General features: G+C 45.5%; 1 protein-coding gene across 3 annotated transcripts in view; it reads right to left on the reverse strand.

Moving 5' to 3' along the window:
* Positions 1 to 914: 914 nt before the first annotated feature.
* MAPRE2 (microtubule associated protein RP/EB family member 2) overlaps positions 915 to 19,863 on the reverse strand; it is a 129,194-nt gene continuing 110,245 nt past the window's right edge. For 2 of the 3 annotated variants that reach the window (XM_081149611.1, XM_081149610.1), the window contains 3 exons: positions 10,712 to 10,851; positions 6,525 to 6,683; positions 1,351 to 4,223 (listed from right to left, as the gene is read on the reverse strand). In XM_081149611.1, coding sequence (XP_081005737.1) covers positions 4,149 to 4,223; positions 6,525 to 6,683; positions 10,712 to 10,851 — 374 coding nt within the window. In that variant the 3' untranslated portion in view covers positions 1,351 to 4,148. Of the gene's footprint in view, positions 4,224 to 6,524; positions 6,684 to 10,711; positions 10,852 to 19,863 lie in introns of all 3 variants that reach the window. The other variant, XM_081149612.1, reaches the window with a different exon arrangement.

Below are 19,863 nucleotides of genomic sequence, written 5' to 3' on the forward strand. Positions count from 1 at the left end.
AAGTGATAGCAGCCGCAACGATCATGTTAGCTGTGGTCTAGCAGTAGGGAGGAAGAGTAAGGTCAGAAATGAAGTTGTGTGTTTAATTCTAGAGAACTGGCATTTTATAACCCAGATTCAGTGGCGTTACATTATCCCCTCCCCTGGTCACGGCCCACCCATGATACTAGCAGGAACACATGGTTTTAAGAGATGACCTCAGATTTTAATAGAATGAAGCAAACATGGTATTTTACTTTTGAACCATCAGGGATGTGTTTACTGGAGTCCACCAGGGTGCCTTTTAAGTGAGATGAATCAATCGCATGCATTCCTGACTGTGCACAAATGTCTGCGTGGAAGATCCAGTGTTCAGTCCCCGGGTTGGTGAATGAAATGGACGCGTGTGCTTTGAGCATGAGATTTCACAGCCTAGGTCATGGCTCACAGGCTCCGGCACCAGCATATCCTGTGGAGAAATGGGTGCAGATGGACAGGAGTGGCGGTATCTCTGTCTTGTTCTTTTCCCACTTTGCTCTTAGAGGGACTAAAGACAAGTGAATGGGAAATAGGTGCCTAAAGATACTACAGAAACAAGACTGGCCTCTAGGTGGTGCTTGAGAGCAGTTTAGGGAAGGCTGGCATCCTTTAGGGTGAAGTGGGTATTGGCTGAACCTCAGCAACCTGCAGGCCCCTGGGCCAGGTCTTCCACAGACTGTCCCCACCTGTTCTACAGTCTCTACAGGTGGCTCACTGGGCCAGTTGTAATACATTTCACTTTTTCACGTGTTCTTCTGCCTTGAAGAAACTTTCAAGCTGGTAAAATAAAAAATTCCATTGGTAGGAGGTTACATTTTCTCTGTATAATATATCAGATTGGAAGAGTGCGTCCTAGGAATAAACTGAATTTGGATTAAAGTTCCCACAAATGTATTCAGAATTTTAAATTTTAATCAAACCAGTGGAGGGAAATACACGTAATCAAAGAGCTTTTGCCAATCATAGGCCATTTTGCCACCAAGCTTTACTTTGAAATACCTGCCTGCTTCTCCCACAGTTTCCTATTTGCCCAGCCCTGTCGGTCTAGATGGAGCAGGCTGGACCCACAGGAGCTTGGCGGTGGAATTTCTGAGGGAACAGTTTATCTTTATTTTTGGCAATTTTTAAAAAAGGTATTAGAGCTGCTACATTTGATATCGAACACTGATCTGTACTGTAATTCCAGTAAAAACATTTTCCATCAATAAAAGCAAAGACCCCTCTCCCTGTGTAATAATAGTAAAATGTGAATCCACACAGGTAGCCTGGCCTCACTCAAAAGTACACCTTTAGCATAAAAATGTTAAGAATCTATAGATCAAGACAATTTTTACATATACTTTTTTTTATTAAATATGTAAAAAGATAACCGCAAGTCAAGTTATTCACATATTCAGAGACAAAAAGCTATTCTACCATGCGACAATGGTGGGTAATGGAAAACGAATGTGATACATCTGAATAAGACCTTTTCATCTATTATGTCATTACTTATCTATATTTATAATTAACAATACATGTTTACATTCCTTTCAGTTTACATTTAATATATAACAAAAGCTTTATGGTGTACTATTTAGTAAAAGTAATTTGAATGCATATTAAACCTTAACGGAATAATGGAGATACTCACCAGGGAAGGGATTTCTTGGTTCCCTTCTGGAGTTTACTTCTCTCAGGTCAACAGGTTTGTCTTTTTCTGCTTTTCTGCTTAGAAGACAGGCTCTCTTTGCCCCCCGCTTCGATCACTTCCTAGCTGGCACGTGCAGTGGAAGTGCTATGACAGGCACAGCGGGTGTGAGGGGGAGGAGCAGGGCGCACCCCAAGGGCAACTTCTGGGCCCAGCATGACGGGGCCCTGGAGTGTGCCCTGGCTGCTGAGATGAGGGAATGGTGGGTACAGCTGAGCAGAGGAGCAGGCCGATGAGGGGTGGCCTGCACAGAAGCTGGGGGCAGCAGAGGGCTGAGAAACAGCTGTAAAAGGTCCCCAGGTTTCAGTGCTGCCTCCTGTGTGCAGCTGCAATGAAAGAGGCTTCAGATGAGGACAACAGGAGGACTGTATAGCTCTTTTCTAAATAAATGAAGAGTGTGCTCCAAGACTCTGGGAAGGAGAATGCTGTGTTTGCAAACTACCTGGCCTGTGTGTTTACAGCTGAGAAAGTTGGGATTGAGGGAGAAATGGAGCGGGTGTCGGTGGTGAGGCTCATGCAAGTTACACAGCAATCGTGCGCCCAGCCCCGGGTTTTACTGAGCTACCCAGGGCTGGCAGAAAGCTGCGTAGGAACCACTGACACATAATGTGCGTGACTTACTTATGGCGCCTCTTTATAAAAGCTATTTTAAAACAAGGAAGCTCTGAGTGCAACAGGCTTGGAGGGGAGGGCACACTGTTAAGCATGATGCTGTGAATAGCACAACCAATACCTGTAACCAGGTGTGGGAGGATGTCACTGCCGAGAGCCAGGCTTTCCAGCCTGAGAGAAGGGAGCTGCCACTAGCAGAGCAAGCAGGAGAGAGAAGGGAAACCAAACACCATGGAACATCTGTCCAATCCTGCACAGTGCTGTAATTACCTCAAAAATACAAGCCACCTTTTTCAAACAGAACTCAAATACCACTTTGCTGCAAAAGGTTTATTTTGAGACGACTTCTTTCAGTGGGGAGCTTCAATGCAAGAGTTTAGCATTAGTATTTCATCAATCAATCAATAAATGTCAAAGCTTTATGATATATATTTCAGAAATTTATTTTAAGCTTTTCAGTTAAGAGTGGGGTGGGCAAACTCGTTGTTTTTGCTGCACCTGCTTAAGTCAAATAACAAGAGAAGGTAAATCTGAAATTAGAAACCGAGTGCAATGAATGATCCAGGAAGGGAGATCATCTGTTGAAGGGAAAAAAATAAAGGGGCAAAGATTTGGAAAGATACTAAGAAAATGTGCAAATCTTAGTTAAAAAAAATAAGGAATGCTTTTAATTCATCAATGTTTCCTCGGTTGATGAACTGCCACAGTTTAGCAAAGGTCAATGAGAAGGAGGGCCGCAGTATCACAGAGGGGACATTCCTTATGCCAGAAGGCAGGGGGAGTCAAAGACTATCCTGTGCTGTCACTCCAGTGTCAACACTCAACATCAGAACCACGCTGCTCCCCTGGAATTATCCTGTTACTAAGTCTTCACGTCCAGCAAATGTGCAGCACAAGGCAGAGCGCTGACCCTCGGCTGCACACCCTGTGGCCGTTCCTAGGAGGAGGCCCCTAGCGTGGATGACAGGACTGGCTCTGAGACCTGAGCCTGTGCAGACCCCTCTGGACTGCAGATAACTGATGACAGCTTCTTGGGGAGAGTGGCTGCCCACCAAAGAGGACCCTGAGAAAGAAAATAGCATGAGAACCTGGATGGGGGAGGAGGGGGCAAGTGGTGAGAGGGCCAAGTTGAGATAGTTTTTAAAGACGTTCGCTCAAGGAAAACACTGACATCCTGCAAGGCTGTCTGTCATGCTCCCCTATGAGCACCGCGGGGCCCTGAAGTCCTAGTTTTGATTCCTTTTTTCCCTTTAGTGTTGAGAGCAGAGGGAGAAACGGACTCCGTTTTCCCCTACGAAACAAGTCACTGTCATTATGGCTTTCATATCAAGTATCTCTTTCCCTTTGTTCCAATTTATTATTTTACCAAATTTACGTTCAGAGGTTAGACTCGCAAACATCAAAGCACCACAAATGTGTGTGACATCTAGTGACACGGGGTTGAGAAATGCCAATATAAATACCATATATCAAGTTACCATTGTTTCACACCAGGATAAAAGGGGGTGTTGGTGGTGGTAGTGGGGTGGGGAGAGTTGTTCTGGAAAGAAAGAAAGAGCAGAACCAATCTCACGCAGCCAAGTGGTGAAGTTGAAGGTATGTGACCCCACGATCTCTTAGGTAGGCTGCCAAACGGCCAGCTGCTGTGTGTCTTGGCAAAGGAAACAGGACCGAGTGCAGTGGCTGGAGTATGTATGCGACAGTGCGTCGATGTTACTGGCGGACTGGGAACAACTGGTTTCTGTTGAGCTTGAGGCCACACATGTTCCGATTCTCCAGAAGAAAAGTTCCCACGCAAGATGGAAGTGTCAAGAGCTGCCACGACGGGTCAGTACTCTTCCTGCTGCTGGGGCTGCTGTTCGTGGACTTGCTCCTCTGCTTCGGGCTCTTCTGGGTGGCCCTCCTGCGGGGCAGGGAGAGGCTTTAGCTGAAACAGTGCGCCAGCCCCACCGTCCCCGCGCAGCACAGCGTCTCCAGGCTGGAGAGAACGCAGGCTTAGGAACAATGTGCACTGCGGTGCCTCCCTGCTCTCAGGAGCCAGTGCGCACAGGGGATGCCTCTGCTTCCCTGCTCCCTCCGAGAGGGGAGCATCCTGGGCATCAGGCTTTACGCACCAAACTTTTCCTTCTGTTTTGGAAAGAAATCCTCACAGAACCTATTACGTATTTTCCTGTTCTTTGTAAAAGAGTAAACCAAATGTAATGGCTGCGGAGCATCATGAGAACCACAAGGGAATCTCCTGAGACAGCACAGAGACCAGGCCCCTGACACGTAACTGCCCAGGACGTGGAGCTTTTGATCTGCTTCCTGCCATCTGCTTGAGGGAGACCCCTTGTGAAAATGTGTTACTCTTCTGTTACAGACTTAGATGCCAGAGAAGCAACCCGTTAGTGATAAGGAGAGGATACCAGGTGTTGCAGGAAAGGACCTGCTGAACCCATTCTTCAGTTGTGATGATGCTTTAAAGCACTGCTTCTGCTTGGGTGTCTGCAATCATTGCCTGTTCACTGAGAGAGTAGCTCTCTGAATCCGACTAGCACACTCGTGTGTGTGTGTGTGTGTGTATGGGGGGTGGCGATGTGACCAGTAGAATAGAAGCTGAATGTAGTCATCTAGGCAGATCCCCTTGAAATCAACCCCCAAGGCAAGAGCTCTAGTCTCAGGCCGATCCTGCCTGCCACTAGCTAGGAATTCGGTGGCCTATGTCAGCTCTTAATTTGGAGTTCACCTGAGGGTGCTCCTACACAAGGACACCCTGCTGGGACAAGATCTGGCTCAGAGATAGAATCGGGTGTTTCCTCCCGTCGGGAGTGCAGCCAGGAAGCTTCAATCCTGCCACCTTACTCTGTTTAATGGGCACCGCTGGACTGACAGTAGCACCTTTGCTCAAACGCACAGTGCCAGGCCTAACGTTGGATTTAGCCTCAAACAAGTGTGTGAAGGGAATGACTAGAATTCAGCTAGGGCCTGACAGACTACACAGCACTATCTATACAGAACATGATGCCCACTCCACTTGGGGTGCTGTAGACCCACTACAAGGTAACCTCTGGTTTCTTCCACCAGATCTGAACGCTCTGAAAACCATGTTTTGTGAGGCGATCATTGTCTCTGGGACCTCACCAGGCAGAGTTTCAGGGCTTCAAGACCCATAGTCTGAGATAATGGGAACCAAGAAAGAAATTTCAAAAGAGTATCTGGGAGAATGAAAAAACGGGTAGAGAGTCCCCAAACCCCAGACAGTTTCTCAGAGTTTAGGAAACTGTCATAGCTGGGATTTTAATTTTGCATGGAATCAACATCTACCTGGGGTCAGCAGGAATCAGACATAAAGTAAACTTGCCAGTGGCTTGTTCCACTCAGTGGAAACACTAGCACACATGCGATTCAACCACAGAGCCGTCGCAGCATCTGCAGACCTCTGGGACAAACAGACGCAGACGCTCCTCCCCGCTTCAACCTGGCACCAGGAGAAGCTCCAAACCCCAGCCCATCCTCTCTGCCTTCTACAGTGTGGCCCTGTGGAAGGTGGGGCCCCATCAGGCTCCTGCGGCCTCTCCCTCCCTGCACTGGCTGACTTGGGGGACCTGCCTTGGTCTCTGCCATTCATACGACCCCCCCCCCGCCCAGGGTCTCCGTTGGCACACTCCTCATGAGTAATCCCGGGGGGCAGGTCCTTCCCATAGAGGGGGCCTTCTACAAGTACTTTTCAACAAAGGGTTGCCTCGCACTGCTGGTCTGTACTGGCAGTGAGTCACCAAGACAACCAGCCATGAAATAAAGTCAGACAGCTGTGGGGCTTCTGAAGATGAAGAAAGCACCTGGGTCAATTTCTTCTTTAACTACAATCTGATCTTTCATGAAGAAAGAATCCTTACGCACATTATTATTGTTCATTTGCTCAGACTACTGAAAATCACTTGAGATTTGGCTGCATAAGCCTATCTTTCTCAATCCAAATCCTCCTATATTCCCCTATCCTGTATCCACCCATCTCTTCCCAGATTGATTTACGGTTGCATGTCCCATAGCCATGCGGCCAATGGATTGTGAGGACAATGCTGTTTGTCCCTCTAGGAACCTCAAATGCCCTGGCTGAGCTGTAGTTCTGATGTCCCGGGGTGGTGTATCCTAAGGCCTGCTGACCACAGTACTTGGACCACAAGCAACGCTCAACACAAGAGTCAAGGCTCCTCACACTTACGTGCTCGTCGGAGGCATAGAGGACTTCCATTAATCGCTGCACAAGGTTGTCGTTTTCCTGCCCCTGTTCTTGGCAGAGTAGCTCAATCTCTCTCAACTTTCCAAAGTAGAAATCTCTTTCCTTTTCCACGCCTTCAAGGGCAAGTTTTAACGAATGTACCTGTAAGGGGGTGAGGGGGGAGAAGCAAAACCGCCAAATACAGTATAAGAAACAAGTAACCAACTATGCCTGTGCAGAAAGACCCAAAACATGAACAGACAGATGTTCGAAAAGTAACCGACGTGCACGACTGAGGGAGGAACAAGGGGCTGCTGTTTGCAGCTTGAGCCTGGGCCAAATTGTCCAACCTCACCAGCCACTAGTCATTCCCCCCAGGCAACTGAGGGTTTATGCACCAGGGTCAGAGGGACCATTCTGCTGGATGCAGTTCCAGCAGGCTGAGTAAGCTTTCTGCTCCTGCTCATACTGGCCAGACACACCTTCCTCTGGGCCTGTCTGTCCTCTGCTGGGAGAGGAGGGACGTCGGAAAGGTGAGGCTGGCACTGTGGTTACTTCAGATGTATTCTGAGGACGCTGTCGCTCCATGTCACCTGCACTGAGTCACCCTTAGTTTGGACCCTTCATAAACGTTCCTGAGCCACACGGGACAAATGTGTTCTACCTCGAAACTGGATCCTGCCTGCATAGGAAAACCTGGCTGAGAAGCTCGCTCTCAACTCCTCTAGTGTGGCACTGTGGAGGATTTTCACGGGCGAGGTGGGAAAGATGGGAGTTCCATTTCCTCAGCAAAATGGCCCTTCCTGGCCCTTGATGTTGGTTCAAGGACCTTCCAGGGTTGTGCAGCCTCTCGCAGTGGTTACAGAGGTAGTGTAGCGGAGGGAGGGAGGCAGAGCTGTCACCCAGCTGCAGGAAGAGTGAAGGGGAGTAAACAGATCTGGGCTCAGCTCCCAGGCAGCTACACTTGGGCCCAGAAAATCACCCGTTCCTGCTCGCTGAGAATCCCTCATTTTTTTACCCTTTATGCATTTTATATCTATGCAGAGAATATTCTTTAGATGGCAAGTTAAGTCCTTCATGGTCCTCTGCAGGTGAAACCTCTTTCAGTACATGAAAAACCTCCCTTAACAGAATTTCCAAGAATTACTTTTGGGATGAAAATTTTTCTCCCTTTTCTAATAATCTGGGCCTTTGTACATGCTGTTTACCTGTGAAATTACCGACTCAAACATATACCAAGCATATGCAGTGCCCACCCCTTCTTGCACATCTGGCAAACTCCTATCCATCCTGTGAGACCCAGGGACACGGTCCCTCAGATTCACCTCACTGACACCCTCCTGGAACTGCTTGCCAAGCAGCAGAGCACCAGTTCGTTAACAGTTAACTCTGATTTCTCATTGTACCATTGCTTGGATATTGGTAAAAACTGAAGGCAACTAGCAGCCTGACTTCCATGAAAAAGAAAACTCCCTTTGTTCTCGAAATCCTTACTTGCTTTAACACAAACCAGCCCCCTCTCCAGGCTTGGCCACAGAAGCCATCTGAAGCCTGAACTGGTGCCGGCAGACGGATCTGCGGCAGCTTAGGTGTCTGCCAGCTCCCCCTGCACAGGCAAGAAGGGTCTCTGGACACATTTGAACAAAAAACTAGGTCTGTCTGTCTCTCAAGCAAAGAGCAGAGGCTTTTGTAGAGATACCCAGCCCAAGTTGGTCTTTGGTGGTATTCCAGACCATTAGGTAATAGATGTGCAGCTATAAACATTCCCTAGTAAAAACCAACAGGAGCTAAATTACATGATGAAAGACCAATGGCAACTGAATTCCATGCTCACAGTCCCACTCATAAAGACCAATGCCTCCCTGCTTCCTCACGTCACAGCAGAAGCCTATGTAGTGGAGGGGACGCTGGGGGTGGAGCCTCGAGAAAAGTCGAAGGGCTGAGGAGACGTCTTCTCCACTTCTCCCCACCGCCTGCACGAAGCAGCATCCCCTGAACACAGCAGGGCCTCCACCCCACTGCCTGTTTGCTAGCTCACTCTCCAGAAACTGTCCCTAATTATTTCAGTGATGTCTTTTTCTCCCCCGTGTCTTTTGGTTCATTTCTAGCATTGGAATTGTCTAGTGCAGGGTACTTTACAGTATGTCATGGGAGACTGCCTGAATCAAGGCATGAGGCCAAAGAAATGCGAATTCTTAGTTTATGGGACTTGTCATTTTCTCTATTACTACTGTAATTCACGCTTCAGCCTTGGCGTTTCCACTGAGCCATTCCTGTCCTAGTGCCCTTGGTTCTAACCCAGAGGTGCCTGTGTGGCTCCCCACCAGTTTCCAGGGGGCACCTTGCAGGCTTCAAGGACAGAACATAGAGGGAGCAATAAGAGCTGACCATGGAGATGGAGCCAGAGTAAGAGCTCACGAAGCAGTAGTTGAATGAAGGCTCACAGTTTAGGGTGTGTGTGACCTTCCCTCTGAGGGACAGGGGCTGGGGGGAGGCGGGAGTGAAGCCTTTGGAAGCAGGGAAGGAATTGCAATGAGGAGGAGGAAGAGTCCTCCACTCTGTTCTGTCTTCTCTAGGGTGGCACTGGATGGCAGGACAAGGTCTGGGTCCCCTGGGGATGTGGGGTTCTTTGTGTAACTGGAGAGGAAGTGGGGCTGGCTGGCTATGGCTGTAAGGGAGAGGTGGCAGGAACGACCTGGAGGTTTCCATGTGGTCACACTTTGGGTTGGAGGGTTGGGAACCTAGGTGTGGTAGAGGGTACTAGGGAGGAGAGAAATCATGAAGAAACATGAGGTAATAAAGATATCAGAAGAATGGGAGTTCCTAAGGTTACAAGTTATGGATCTAAAGTGTTACAGACCCACCCCTGATGCTCTTTCCATCTACCCCATTTGGCCCGAGGCTCATTATGGCCTCTCACCTGAGAAGGCGCAGTACTGGGAACTCTACATGGGCTCCAGCTGAGCCAGCAGGTAATGAGAGCATTCCAGTTTCTAAATCAAAGTCCTACCCACCAATGACTGAAGGTTTCACCTTTTCCATTAAAGTGATCAGAATTGTAAAGAAACACCCTAGTTAGCAACTACCTGCTTTTAAACTAGGTTCTTAATTGCAAATATACAATTATCTTAAAAACCATTTCCAGACTCTTGCTGGCTCAGCAAGAATCAGATTAATCACTGGGTATGGCCCAGCGAGTGGCTGGGAACAGCCTCAGGACCTGAGTAAAGACTCTTCTCCTAGTGGTGGGAACTGCCAGGAAAAAAGACCCTCCTCCTAACTCAGGTCAGGGTAGATGGCTTTTGCAGTGGGCCTCTCCCTACCAATTATTTTATACTTTAAAAACTATAAACACTTAAACTTGAGAACTCCCGATTTCCTGATCTCATCTCAGCCCTAGGGAAGTGACCATCTAAATGCTGCTTAATATGGGCCAAATATTTTGTTTGAAATAAGTTCTAACCCCTACCTAAAAAAAAAATACCTCTAGTAGTTTTTGTGTGTGACTTTGTTAGTGAGAAAGCATACCTAAGCTTTTATACAGGAAATTCAAAGGCAGTGGAGCTAGATTTAGAGTAATCGTGAGGAATAATAGAAAGTTCTACTTAAAAGACACTGTGAGCTTTCTGATCACCCCAATATTGGGTTCAGTGCTGCTGGTGTAACAAATTTTGACCATTGTGGGAAGTGTCAGGTTTTTTGCTTTTGACTTTGTAAGCCCCTGCCCTGCACAACTGCTGTCTGTAAGTTCTATGGTGGAAGGGAAGGTCTCTATCTTGCCTCCATTATAGGACTAGCATCAAGCACAGTGTCTGTCACATAGAACAAGCCTAACAACTAGCTGCTGAAGAAAAAGGGAGACTAACCCTAAAGCCTTCAACACCATCTAGACTGACCATAAGTGGGCTGACAGCCACAGCCTAGACTGGAGCTCATGACAGGCACTCGTGTGGGGAGGGCTGACTCATTTGTCCTTCTGTTGTAACATAGCTTTGAGATTTGTGACTGACATCTTTAATTGGTAATGGGCCACCAATTGTTATCTGCTGGAATAATTCCTTTGATTCTTGCTTGCAACCACAGATTCTGGCTCACCTTCCCTCCCATAATTATCCCGGGCCTACAGGGGGTCTGCCCCCTCTCCCCTATACCTGTCACTGCTCCCAGACCCAGGGCCAGCGATGAGTTACCTGTTCATTAAGCTGTAGGACCTGTGTTTCCAAATCTTTATCAGATTTGGATGCTGAGCTGCTGGATGAAGCCCTTTTGGCTGATGAGGGACGAGAAGGTGTGGATCCTGGTTTAGATGCTGGACTTGATTTAGCTGCACCTGAAAGTAACCAGAATGAATAATGGCAACATTTAAAATGCTTTAGACATATAGCAAGTGGATGATACAGAGGGAGTTTGTTAAAATGTGTAAGAGGTACGGCCAGCAATCCCGTCCCGTAAAAGAAGTAGCACAAATACATGGAGAAAGAGCGCGCACGATAAAAGGCTAGTGTCATCCCGGGCAGTTTAACCTTTCTGAGCACTGCTTTTCTCTCTCTCAAGTAACATGAGATTAATGCAGTTGTCCTTTCTCCCTCCAGAGAGATAAGAGTGACAGATACAAAAGGGATTTTAAGGAAAGGTTTTTATTTTAGATCAGCTTAAAGTAGCAGCATAGTTGAGTTTCTAACAACCAAGAAAAAAGATCTTATAATAGATTAATACTTTAGAAGAAATATTAATACAAATGTATGTTTTTCTTTTTTAATGTATTTCCTGGCTTTAGTCACTGAAAGACTCTGGGAACAAGGATATCTCTGTAACAGCGAGCACTCCTGGTGCCCAAATTTTTTCTGCATAAGAAATGGCTGATTCCAGGGGTGGGGCAGGGAAAGTGCAGGTGAGCCTGGGACACCTTGTGTCAAAAGCAAGGATTAGTGTCACAGGGTGCAGGGGCCAGGTTGAAGGGGCTCCCAACTAGCCACTAGCCACATTTGACAGTTGCATACCAAAAAGAAAAATGGCTGTAATGTATTGATTAAATAAAAGTCTATTCCATATTATTGGGGTGGGAGGAGAGGAAGGAACAGATATAAAGATCTTATAGAACACTGACAGAAGGAATGTTAGAACTATAAAAATCACAATTTTGCAACACTGATTCAGGAAAGGCTCACCGATGGACTCAAACTATAAGTGAAATGTTTTTGGGGAATAAATTCACATGTGTCAAGGTATTACCTGATAAATTACTATACTGGGAAAAATATGTCTTTAAAATGGAGAGAGCTAGGGATCAGGACTCTAACCAAGTAATTCAACAGCATTGTTAATAAAGCTATAAATTGAAAGAAAAGAAGAAAGGCCACTGATTTCAGGTAAGACCTCACCTACCTGGAGCTTGGCTCTTGTTAAGCTCTCACTATCTAGAATGGGTGAGGAATGTCCGGTCCAAGGGCTGTATACACCCCGTGAAATCATTTGGTCTGGCCCTGCTAAGGCAGCTGCAGGCGGGACTTGAAATTCAATAAATCTAAGAGCTCTTTTCATATCTAAGTTGACAATTTTGTATGGCCTGTGAATGATGTTATAAATATCCAAATGGCCCTTAGCAGAAAAAAGGTTCCCCACCCCTGATAGAACATGGCACAGACACAGGAAATGACCTTAGCAGCCAAAACAGAAGGTACAAGGTAATGGAATGAAATTTATACATTTCATGAATAAATTCAGGGTCCTTACTGGGGGCCCACCCATCCCCTTTTACTCTGAACACAGTTCTGTAGAGGTGCTCCTCCTGTGTGCTCTCATCGGCCTAATTCTCCACCGCAGCCCCCATACTCTGCTTTCTCTAGAGGCTGTGGGAGGGGCAAGGGGCATGTCATAGTCAGCTCTGCAACACTGGTGCTGAACACAATGCTTGGCTGAACATATATTTGTTGAAGGAACAAATGTTTAATTAAATACATGAACAAGTAAATAAAACCTGGTTAGATGGTTTACAGATTTATAGTTTATCAGTACCAACAGATTAGAAAGGAGGAAGGGTTAGAAAGGCTAAGTGTGCTGACAGTAGTTAAAAAATTTCAAACTCTCTTAATTACAAAGGAAACAGGAAGACTATAAAATTTAGATTTGCAAGTCTTCATGGGGCCGGGAGTCATTAGTTATAGATGCACTCTCAAGAAGCGTTGACAGCATCAGACCCTCATAGGTTTCAAAGTGACAAATGCCTAATAGATTTTAAAGTGAGAGCAATTAAATTGGGAATGACTTAAGACAGTTTTGAGTATTCAAAGGGTAACTAACTCTTCAGTGACCTGGAACTCTCTCACCATGCGAGAGAACATCCCAGGGATTCGAGGGAGCTGGCATTCTGCTTTATTTGTGACTCACATACAGTGGCAAGGATCCTTCATCTCTGTCAAAGCCATACAGAGCACTCCCGGAACACTATGTCCATGGCCCATCGGCCAGGTTCTCTAAGCAAAGGTCAAGCCAACAGAGAAAGACGACAGAGTGGAGAGCAGCAGGAGAGGCAGGGTGAGAACACGCTGATCTGGCAAAGAGCCTTCTCTGAGGGAAGCCACCAGCCAGCTGAGCTGGGGAAGCAGCTTTTGAAAAATCAAGTTACTTCAGACCTTTTAATAAGCAATATGTCCTATTTTAATATAAAGAACGCCTAATAGAAAGCAGATCAAAGACTATCTACGATCAATATGTCTTACTTACTAAAGACATATTAATGAAGTGCCTACCATGAGCTGTATAGTAGGGATACCTGTCCTCCAGGAGCTCATAGGCTATTAGGAGTGAAAGTCAGGGTCACGTTCAATGTTCTCAGGAACAAGGCAGTGTTCTAGATGGACTACATGACCACAGAGTGCGATTCAGGCTATATTCTGTCCACCTGAACCACCTGCCTCCCATCCTTTGAATGACTAACTCTACCATCTTTCAGGTCTCAGCTTGGATGTCGCTGCTTTGGAAGGCATAGCATCTCGAACACCTTCCACATAGCACCTGTCAGCTCTAACGGTATACAGTGCTGCCCCCTTAGCCATGCTTTTGCTTGCTGCAGTTTCAGTTACCCATGGTCAATTGCCATCTGAAATATTAAATGGAAAATTCCAGAAATAATTCATGTTTTAAATTGCATGCCGACTGAGTAGCATGATGAAATCTTGTACCATTCCACTCTGTGTCATCCCTTTGTCCAGTGTCTCCAGGCTGTATACACTATCCACCCATTAGTCACTTAGTAGGCACCTTGGTTATCAAATAGCACGACAGTTGATCTATGTTCAAGTAACCCTTATTTTACTTAACAATGCCACAGTCACATAGCTTTTATTACAGTATATTGTTCTAATTGTTCTATTTTATATTTACTGTAATTTAGAAATTAAACTTTATTGTAGGTATGTACATATAGGAAAAACAGTACATCTAGGGTGCAGCACTATCTGTGGTTTCAGGCATCCACTGGGGTTCTTGGAATGTATCCCCCAGATAAAAGGGACTACTGTAGTTAGTTAATGCCTACCTCTCCTGTTAGACAAACTCTACGAGGCAGAAGCTGCATCTGCTTTGTTTACCACTTTATGTTCCCATGCAAATCACAGTGCCTGACCCAGAGGAGACACTCAAAAGTTTTTATAATTCATTAAACAACTCCTAAGAGAGGCATCTATCCACAGTTAAGCTACCAGGGAGAGCTCGAGACGCTGATGCCAACACCAAAGTAACAGCCAGGAAGAGCCAGCACTACACAAAGGAAACCAAACAAAAATCACCAGCCTCTCAGAAAGAGATCTCTTACTTGGTTCCCTTTCAAGATCACCTTCCACTCTTACTTTGGCCCTTTATCTGTGGAATCAGGTCAATTCAGTCAGCAAATGGTTAACTCTGAGCAGGGAGGAGCAAGGTGGTTTGAGCCAGGCTGGCCAAGTCTCTGCCAGGTTCACTGGCCTCTTCTGAAGGAAGCAGGCCTGCAGAGGGGGACTTCCCTTGGGAGCACGTGACCCAGCCCCGACCCCAACCTGGGGCAGTCCTCCCTAAGCAGGCCAGCAACGATGATGTGGCTGGTTCCTCAGAACTCTCATATATTTTCTGCCTTATTCAGCCTCATGTAACCTGTAAGAAAAACATGGAAGGAATAGAAGCTGGCTACTTGTAAAACAGGGCTACCGCTAATTATATTTTCAGGACATCATCAAACGCAGCTTGGAAAAAAGCTGAAATGTTTGATGTGAAGTAAAAGAAGAGGTCATGGCAAGCCAAAACCCTGTGCAAAGCCAAGTTATCAGGGAAGGGAAACGATAAATAAGCAGAGGAAGCTGGCTGGGAGAGAAACACAGGGCCACAGGTGACAAACTCGCTGTGCCTTGAGGCAGAGGCCACAGCTGCTGCACTTACTGCAGTGACCGCTGTCCCAGTTCCAAACACGCAGCCTCACAGAACACCCGTTTTTTTCTTGAAGGAACAACATGCCTTGCTACCGACAAGCCCAATTTAAAGATGCATGTGGGGGTCTGTTTTACAAAACTGGTCAATCTCAGCTTCAAATGGCACCTGTGTTTCATGCAGGCTGTGAAAGTTGGGGCTCAGAGCACACATGAGGCAGCTGTGGGTCACCCTGAGATGGGGAAGGTGAAGGCAATGAGCAAAAGACTTGGCAGCCCCTGCTGTGGGCGGGACAGGGCTGGTGGAGGAATCAGATTATCTTCTGCTCCACCCTGGACAGTCCCTAAGTGGGGGTGCAGAGCAGGCTGAAGAAAGGAATGGAAAACAAATCTGGAAAATTTAATAATATATTCATAAGTAATTAGTATTTGAAATTTAAAATGAGAAAGGTTTTGAAATTCTGATGAAGCTGTTTGGAAAGAACCGGATAATGGGGGGGGGGGGGGGGAGTAAACATCTGAGGACATGAGAGATTAGCACTAGTTAACTGCACATTTATGCCTTCTAATGAATAAATGCAAAGAAATTAACAGAAAAGACATGGGGTAAATCTTAGTATCTTCAGAAGTTTAGAGTTTTATAAAACACGCAATTAAGGGTTAAACTAAAAAGCTCATTTTCAAAAGAATGTAAAGTGAGCTCCTCACATCATCACAAACTGTAATTTGATATGGAAGTAATTTATCCCTCACGGCTATCACATGATCAACCTGCATTAAGAAATACTAAATACTAAACTTATAAAAATAAAGATGAAATCATTTCTTCATTATGTTTAATGATTTCATGGTTTGGTTTTTAGAACATAATAGTAGAAAGTATCTTGCAATATTTACCCTCATCGGACGGTTAAGAACTATGTTTTTGTTTATTGGCTTTAGAAATCTTACTGTCTTCTTTCAAACACCCATTCTCTGAAGTGTACCCAGCTTTTGGAGGGGTGCCAAATATTCTTTTCCCACGTACTTGGGTCACTATAAGGATATTATCAGAAAATTGTAGTTATCAATGTCAGTATATTTAACATTGATACAATACTTTTATGTAAGCTACCATTTGTATTCTGATTTTGTCAAGTGACTCAATAATGTCCTTAATAGCATCCAATCCTGGTGTTAGATACTGGGGTCCTCAAAAGCTGCCTTCTTGCTTCCTAGAATGCCCCCGAGTCCATTGGTGATCTCACTCTGTGCCTGGCCATGCCTCTTGGCTCAAGGACGCTTATGGGAAAAATATTTACATAATGCCTTTCAAAGACAGTGTAGCTACTTTGGCTATAATACAGGTATAGATTTCTTTTTTCTTGCAGTTATCAAACATTTCAATTTTTTTTCAAGCTGCATTTGATGATGTCCTGAAAACATAATTAGTGGTAGCCTTATTTTATAAGAATCATTTTTCCCTGAAGCTTTTCTCTCTCCCCCAAATTTTCTCTTTCAAAATAAGGAGTTTGAGAAGCAGGAAAACGGACATAAATTCTGTACAAGTCCTTGTAATTCTCTGACTTTACCCACTGGATATGAACATGATTTATAATATAATGCTGGTCTTTGAGTGCTGTGTCTTAATTAATGCCTTTAAGATTTGGGGTATAAATGATTCTAAGATATTTTAACTGGAATAAAAAACAGAGTGGAATGATTCACTGCCTTAGTGAAGCCAGAGCATCGCTGTGTCTAATGTCAGTAATTAGTAGCTTGTGTAATGTCTATGGAAAATGCTACATTTTGGACATATGAGGCCCAATGAATTCAGAATGATGAGGCAAATAAAGGCACTGTACTTGGCTTATCCTTCATGGCCAGTGCTCTGATGGAATTTAGGAATTCTTTTCACAGAATCTGCCGTATTCTGTCTGCCAAAATCAAACAGAAGAGCAAAAAAATATGGCATTAATGCTGTTGACAAGAAGCACAGAGACATTAGAGCAGGGCTTGCTTCCTGAGTGTGTGTGCTCGGGCACATGTTCTAATCAGCCCCTGCTCCGAGCGGATATTCCCTCACCCCTCACTCAGTTCAGAACCCCTGAGAGGTGGGGTGTGGGTGAAATGGGGGAAGGTGGTCCAAGGCAAAGACTTCTGGTTATGAAATAAACAAGTCCTGGGGTGTATTGTACAGTATTGTGACTAGAGTTAATAATACTATTTTGTATATTTGAAAGTTGCTAGGAGAGTAGATCTTAAAAGTTCTCATCACAAGAAAACAATTGTAACTATGTGTGGTGATGGGTGTTAACTAGACTTCTTGTGATGATCAGTCTGCAATATATACAAATACCAAATCCTTGAGTAGTACACCTGAAATATGGTGTCAATTATATCCCAATAAAACCAAAACCAAACCCCACAACAACTGAAGCATGGCAGGAAATACATCGAATTTACTCTGATTGTTTGTGGATAGATCTGACATTACTTCCTCTTTACCTTGGCAAATAGATTTAATTTTTAAGAGGCAGGAGGATATATATATATATATATATATATATATAGAGAGAGAGAGAGAGAGAGAGAGAGAGAGAGAGAAACATCGATTTGTTATTCCAGCTATTCATGCATTCATTGGTTGCTTCTTGTATGTGCCCCAATAAGAGATCGAACCTGTGACGTTGGCGTATTGGGATGATGCTCTAACCAACTGAGCTACCCTGCCAGGGCTAGGCTTTATTTTTTTAACTGAGAGAACAAGCTTTGTTAAATAACTAAGTATATAAAGCCAGTGCTGGGGGAGAGAGGATGGGGCTGCACAGATAAGAGGGAATTCCCATAGAAAGAGAGTCTCCTAAGTGACTGACACCAGAACTGTCACACTGCGATCTGACAGGTCCCACACAGTTCTGGTCACTGTAAATTCAAGATCTAATCTTTCCCATCAGAAGTGGCTCCATTCCTTCCCTTTGCACATTCTGTAATCTGCTTTGAAGGCAGAAAGAAAAGCACCTTGGTGGCCAGTTCAAATGGAACTTTAACAGGATTCCATGATGCCCTGATTCATGAGTCATTAAGAGGCTGGTTCTTTATTCGAAAATGAGTTCATAGCCCTAAGGGCTTCTGTCCCACTATGTGACCAGTGGCAAAGTTTGGATCTTCCTTTCTGCTACTTCAGCATCAGCTCATAAAAGTGGGCAGGACTCTCTTGTGAGCAGCTTGGGGCACTTCATACAGCCAAGCATGAACCATATTACCCTGTGGGAATGAACGCCTGGTAAGGAGCTGGGCATCCTTCATCTTGCCCCCTCAGGAGGCAGCGGTTAAGAGAAGGGGCCCTGCAGCTAGTGGCCTTTACAGGAATCCTGGCTCTGCTACTTGTTGGGTGGTGTGACTTTTGCTGCCACCTGGATTTATGTTTAAAAGGAAGAGCAGTGCCCACTTCCCAGAGCTGGGAAGAGTATGTGAGTTAATAGATGGAAAGCTGTTACATAAGAGCTTGGCACGTAGGAAGCACCCAATAAATGTCAGCTTACATTACTATTACTTAGCGAGTGAGAACTGACTCAACTAATGATGAAAAAGTACACAGATTTCCCATTCCAGACAATAGCAAAATAAAAACTAAACTGCTGGAATAAGGAAATGAAACTGAAAATCTACAAAAATTCACTAACTAGTAACCTATCAGTGGGCTCTACAGCATAAGGTTCCCTTATTCCACATTCTATCTTGAAAATCGGAGCTGTAGCTCAAGTCTCTGAGCTTCTTCTTAAACTACCCCGATTCATTCATCCATGCAGCAAATATCTACTGAACCCCTACCGCGTACCTGGCAAGCTACAGGCACTTGGATAAAACAGCGAATGAAACACAGAAGATGCCTGTCCCATGGAATTTCCACTCTAATGCGGGGGAAGGGGGGTTAAATAACAAGCAATAATGTGATAAATTAGTAAGTAACCTAGTAAACTAGAAGGTAAATGCTGTGGAAGAGAGAGGAGGAGGGCAGGGGTAAGGAGTGCTGAGTGCAGGAGGAGGTGGCAGTTTTAAATAGGAACTTCAGGGAAGGCCTGAGCTTCCATCATGGGTCGTCTCTAGTCTCAGCTCTTCACTGAGACCACAGGACTTCCATGGGCCACACTCAGCCCAAGCCCACTCAGAGGGACGGGTCAGGAGCACCACATCCTCTAGGTGGGGGCCCAGACCAGACCAAGGAGGCAAGATCCACACCAGGCATGTGTGGGGTCACCCTGGCTCAAAGGCTCATTCCTCATAGAAGCCAACATCTCTTGTGACAACAACTCCATAGTTACAACTTACAGGATCCCCATAGGGATATGCCAGGTGCAGGAGTAACCCTCACTTCTTCAAGGCCTCATTGAGAAAGTTAGGTTTGAGCAAAGACATGAGGGAGGTGAGAAGTTGGCCTCCTGGGCAGCCAGAAGCAAAGTGTCGCAGAGATAGGAGAGGCCGATCCCCAGTGCTAATGCCCTGCCTCGCCTGGTCAGAAGCCAGGCCGATGCCAGAGCATGCACTGGGCACTGCAGGACAGAGGTCTGAGAGGTGCTGGAAGAAGAGGTCACATAGGATGCTCTCAGGATACTGCACAGGATACCGTTAGGAGGTAGGCTCTCGTTCTGAGGGAAGAGGGAAGCTGCTGCAGGGTCTTGAGCAGAGGGATGACATGATCTGACTTCAGCTTTAAAAGGCTCACTCTGCTTGTTATGTGGGGAACAGACTATAGGGCCAGGTGAGGACAGACATAGATCGGCCAGTCAGGAGGCATTGCAGTCATTCCCCTGGGTATGGGTATTGAGTGCTCAAGATAGTTTTGGTTTTGGTAAAGCACAGTTTAGAAAACCCTAATACACACTCTACTGCACAGGCACCAAATGTCCAGCCATTTTACACAACCTACATTTTGTAACGTCAAGAGTGACAAAGATCTTCTACGA

This window comes from Miniopterus schreibersii, assembly GCF_964146895.1.
Source record: "Miniopterus schreibersii genome assembly, chromosome: 10".
Lineage (NCBI taxonomy): Eukaryota > Metazoa > Chordata > Mammalia > Chiroptera > Miniopteridae > Miniopterus > Miniopterus schreibersii.